General features: G+C 35.8%; 1 protein-coding gene across 1 annotated transcript in view; it reads left to right on the forward strand.

Annotated features, from left to right (window-relative positions):
• Positions 1-1,898, forward strand: part of LOC111371005 (transmembrane emp24 domain-containing protein p24beta2-like) — a 2,187-nt gene extending 289 nt beyond the window's left edge. Inside the window, exons 2-3 of the mRNA XM_022992935.1 lie at positions 11-118; positions 1,652-1,898. Coding sequence (XP_022848703.1) covers positions 11-118; positions 1,652-1,785 — 242 coding nt within the window. The 3' untranslated portion in view covers positions 1,786-1,898. The remainder of the gene's footprint in view (positions 1-10; positions 119-1,651) is intronic.
• Positions 1,899-3,904: the final 2,006 nt, after the last annotated feature.

The raw sequence follows: 3,904 nt of genomic DNA on the forward strand, positions 1-3,904 counted from the left end.
TTGTCTCCAGAACATTTCAACCCGTTGCTGGAACAGATCTCAAAGTTAGAAGAAGCTCTCTACAACATTCAATTTGAACAACACTGGTTAGAGGCTCAAACTGATCGTCAGGCGCTAGGTAACTTCTGACGCAATTATCTGCTGTTCATATCTGACTTGGAAAAAATTATTCGTCGACTCCTGAATAAGTCCTTGTTCGATCCCATCATTTTCAAAATATATTTTTTTCTCTTTCATTTTCAACCACACATTTTTCAATAAAATAATATTACACGTAAACGAAAAACTTTTCCTTATTTTGAAACCACACATTCTCCATCAATTTACCATTCTAAAATACATTCTTAGCAAAAAAAGAGGCTCAAATAGGCACTAAGTGTAGTTGGAACATCTCTTTGTAAGTTGGAATTATAATAGTGAGATCACATTCCTTATCTCCCCCGTCCTTAAAAAAGTTGAAAATGGAAATCAATGTATTATGCATGAATGTTGAAAAACAGTTCATGGACTAGAAAGATCCTACAATAGTTGGATACTTCGATGCTCGATCAGTCCTACTAGGGCATCGTATATTGTCGGACACTAAAGGATATGAATCCAACAAGCTGTGTGCCGTTGTCCCATTTTTTTATATAAATACTGACACTTGAGGGATACTTTGGAGACAAGTGTCTAACATGATGACATGTGCGGTGTCCAGTATCAGAAATTATGAAAATAAAGCTATAATATATGAATTTAAAACTTTAAAGAATTTGAATCGATGTGTATGTGTCCTACTTTTTCGAAAAATTATGCAACTTTGGTGGGATATCTAGCAGCAAGTTTTTCCCTCCTGGCTTGAAACATCACAATTAACAGTTAAGACACAGTTTAGGAAATTCTACATGCTACCAAGGTTGTTGCCCAGATAATCATTTATCTATAGATACTTTATTATCTTATAATTGATTATAAATATCATTTTCATCTTTATCTATAATGTAAAAAGGGTTTACAAGCGATATTTGTAAGAGGTATTCTGCCTCTAAAAGTTTTCTAGTATAACCATGCTATAGTAACATAATGATTAACATAATTTTTGACATAATGTCACATGACATCATATTATTAAATTGTTTAAAACAAGGACAATTTTTCCATCCAATCTTATCTTGCCAACTCATTCTGTCAAATGACCTCTCAATATTTTTCAGTCGAAGTGGCTTTATCCTTTCTAGTTATCCATTAGTTGACATTCCTATTCATTGTCCTTAATAGTAGACGTATGCCATTAATTTGGTAAAGTGTGTCAGTTTTAGTATGAGATTCAATGGCTTTCTCAACTTAGATACGCACAAATACTCCGGTCTTTATAGCCGTATTGCGACATCAATAAAACTACTTGTACAAAGTTGAGTTACAAAAGTTGGATTACAAAGTGTGTTGGCAAAATTCAGGCCATTGATTTCAAATACTTTAAAAATCTATTTTTGAAATGATTGCTATAAATCTGATTTTGTCATCCATTTTTGTCAATTCCTTTTGTAAGCGTAGCATAACTCGTGTGACATTCAGTGGCTTCTGAGATAGAAGTATTCATTTTGGAATTTTCATCTCGTTTCTGGATAATTAACGAGACGCATTCTTTCGTTTTTTATGGATGGTGCAGTCAATGAAAGTATGGCCCGGAGAGCAATGCAGAAGGCATTTTTTGAATCTATAGCACTTATCGGAGCTTGTAGCATTCAAGTTTACCTCCTCCTCCAACTTTTTGAAAGGAAACTTGGAACATCCAGAGTCTAAAATTTTCTACCACTTTCTATTTATTGGCATTTGGAATATCCACAACTTTTAATGCTGTGGAGTTTTGCTTGTTGGATTACCCATTGTTAGATGTATCAGTTAATTTATTTATTTATTTATTATTATTATTTTTTGTTTTTTGTTTTTTTGGGATGATTTATGATCATTTATCTCTAATTTTGTGAAGGAATATCTTTCATTATGTAGTTCCCAGGGAAAATTAATTTAGCAGCAAATCTAGAGTGAATTTTACAAATGGTCACTAGTTTGTGCAAAATTTTAAACTGGTTCTTAAAGTATTTTTTTACATATCATATACTATTATTTTCTCCAAGTGTTAACCTTAACATGATAATAGAGCACAACTCAGACAAGAAAACTGGTACTGATCCTGTCTCAGCCAAACTAATTCCTCCGCCGTTGTCGCCTACATTAGCTCCCTTTCTTCTGGCCACACAGCCCCCAACCTTAGCCCTCATCTGTATTCTTCCCATGGATTTTCTTCTCTCATCTCCATTAATATTTCTTCCCAAGTTCCCCTCGCTCACCAGTGTAAATTATGCCATTCTTGGATATGATACATAACGATTTGTTGATAGGTCACGTCCTCGTTCTCCAGCCATTATCAAATCTGATGGAGAAAAAATTCCAAATCCTGATTTTACATTCTGAATCCATCAGGATCAACTTCCAACCCCACCATAATCCTGTTAAGACTTGGGGTCCATCTTAATAAGGTCAATCTTATTAAAAGGAGTGTCTCAACCCTTTATATATTGGTCATTATTTCGGTATTTTACCGATGTGGGATTATATTCCCTTAACATGCTCCCGCAAGATGGTGGCTCGTTTGAGCAGACCAATCTTGAAATTCGTGTGCTCATTTTTAGAGACTTAATCGGATTGAATCGCTCGTTGGAACTTAATGGGCTCTGATACCATATTAAGACGTGGGGTCCATCTTAATAAGGTCAACTTTATTAAGTTCCAACCCTTTATATATTGGTCATTATTTCGGTATTTTACCGATGTGGGATTATATTCCCTTAACAAATCCTGTACATAGCCTCATCTAAGACTTCTTAGAAAGCTTGGAACGCCCTCAAAACAACATATGCTAAATCATCACATGGTTATATGATTGCACTGAAAAACAGTCTATCCAGCCTCGTAAAAGGAACCAAAACTATTACTGATTTCTTCGAACTTGCTAAGAGCAAAGCTGATGAGATTGCCCTGATGGATTCTCCTTCACTTTCCAATGATTACTAAAACATATCCTCTTGAAACCCATCTCTCTTTTAATGGGCTTTTATGAAAATCTTGTTAACTTGAAAGAATATCTTCGCCATGTTGAAAAATTCAAATAGCCTTATTTGTCAAACAGTGCCTTTGTAACCACCTCACAGCCACGTCCCAATTATCACTTATCTAACTATTGCTTCGCTCCTCCATCTCGTGATCATTGTCAAATCTGCGACAACAAAAATAGAACCGAGTTGGACGTACAAGCTTAGCTCTTATAGACCCTTTATAGGAATCTTACATGGGTGGGGTCTATTTATCTCTTTTTTTTTTGCCATTTTTTCATTGCACCGGGCCCCGCGTGGGGCTGACCCATGCGAGGGTTCTGTAATTCCTCAGTAAATATTTCCCCACAGGGACTTGTTCACAAAAATATCGCCCTCATCCTACCACTTGGACTGTAGACTTCCTTCCGTCTTATCACCCACCAAATTTCTACTAGCTCTAACCCTATAGCGCAACCTAACAATCCCTGTCTCCTTGATTCTGTTACCTCCTATTTTATTACCTCTGACCTGGGCATTTATTCTCTTCATTTCCCATGCTTTGGTCAAAATTCTATGATGGTTGGCAATTTACTCGAACTAGTTCAGCCTTCTTTTCATTTTTATCCTTATTTTTCCCTCACGCTGTCTAACGTGCTTGTCTTCCGTCTATGTCTCATAATTTAATTTCCATATCCAAAATTTCCGCTCAACAATATAACTGTTGAATTTTCTCATTCCATGTGAACGAATGTTGAACGAGAGCATTTCTGCTACAAGGCCTAGTTAAAGTTCCTGTTTATAAATGGCCAAGAACATCTACCAAACCC

Source organism: Olea europaea, chromosome 21 (assembly GCF_002742605.1).
Source record: "Olea europaea var. sylvestris chromosome 21, O_europaea_v1, whole genome shotgun sequence".
Classification (NCBI taxonomy): domain Eukaryota; kingdom Viridiplantae; phylum Streptophyta; class Magnoliopsida; order Lamiales; family Oleaceae; genus Olea; species Olea europaea.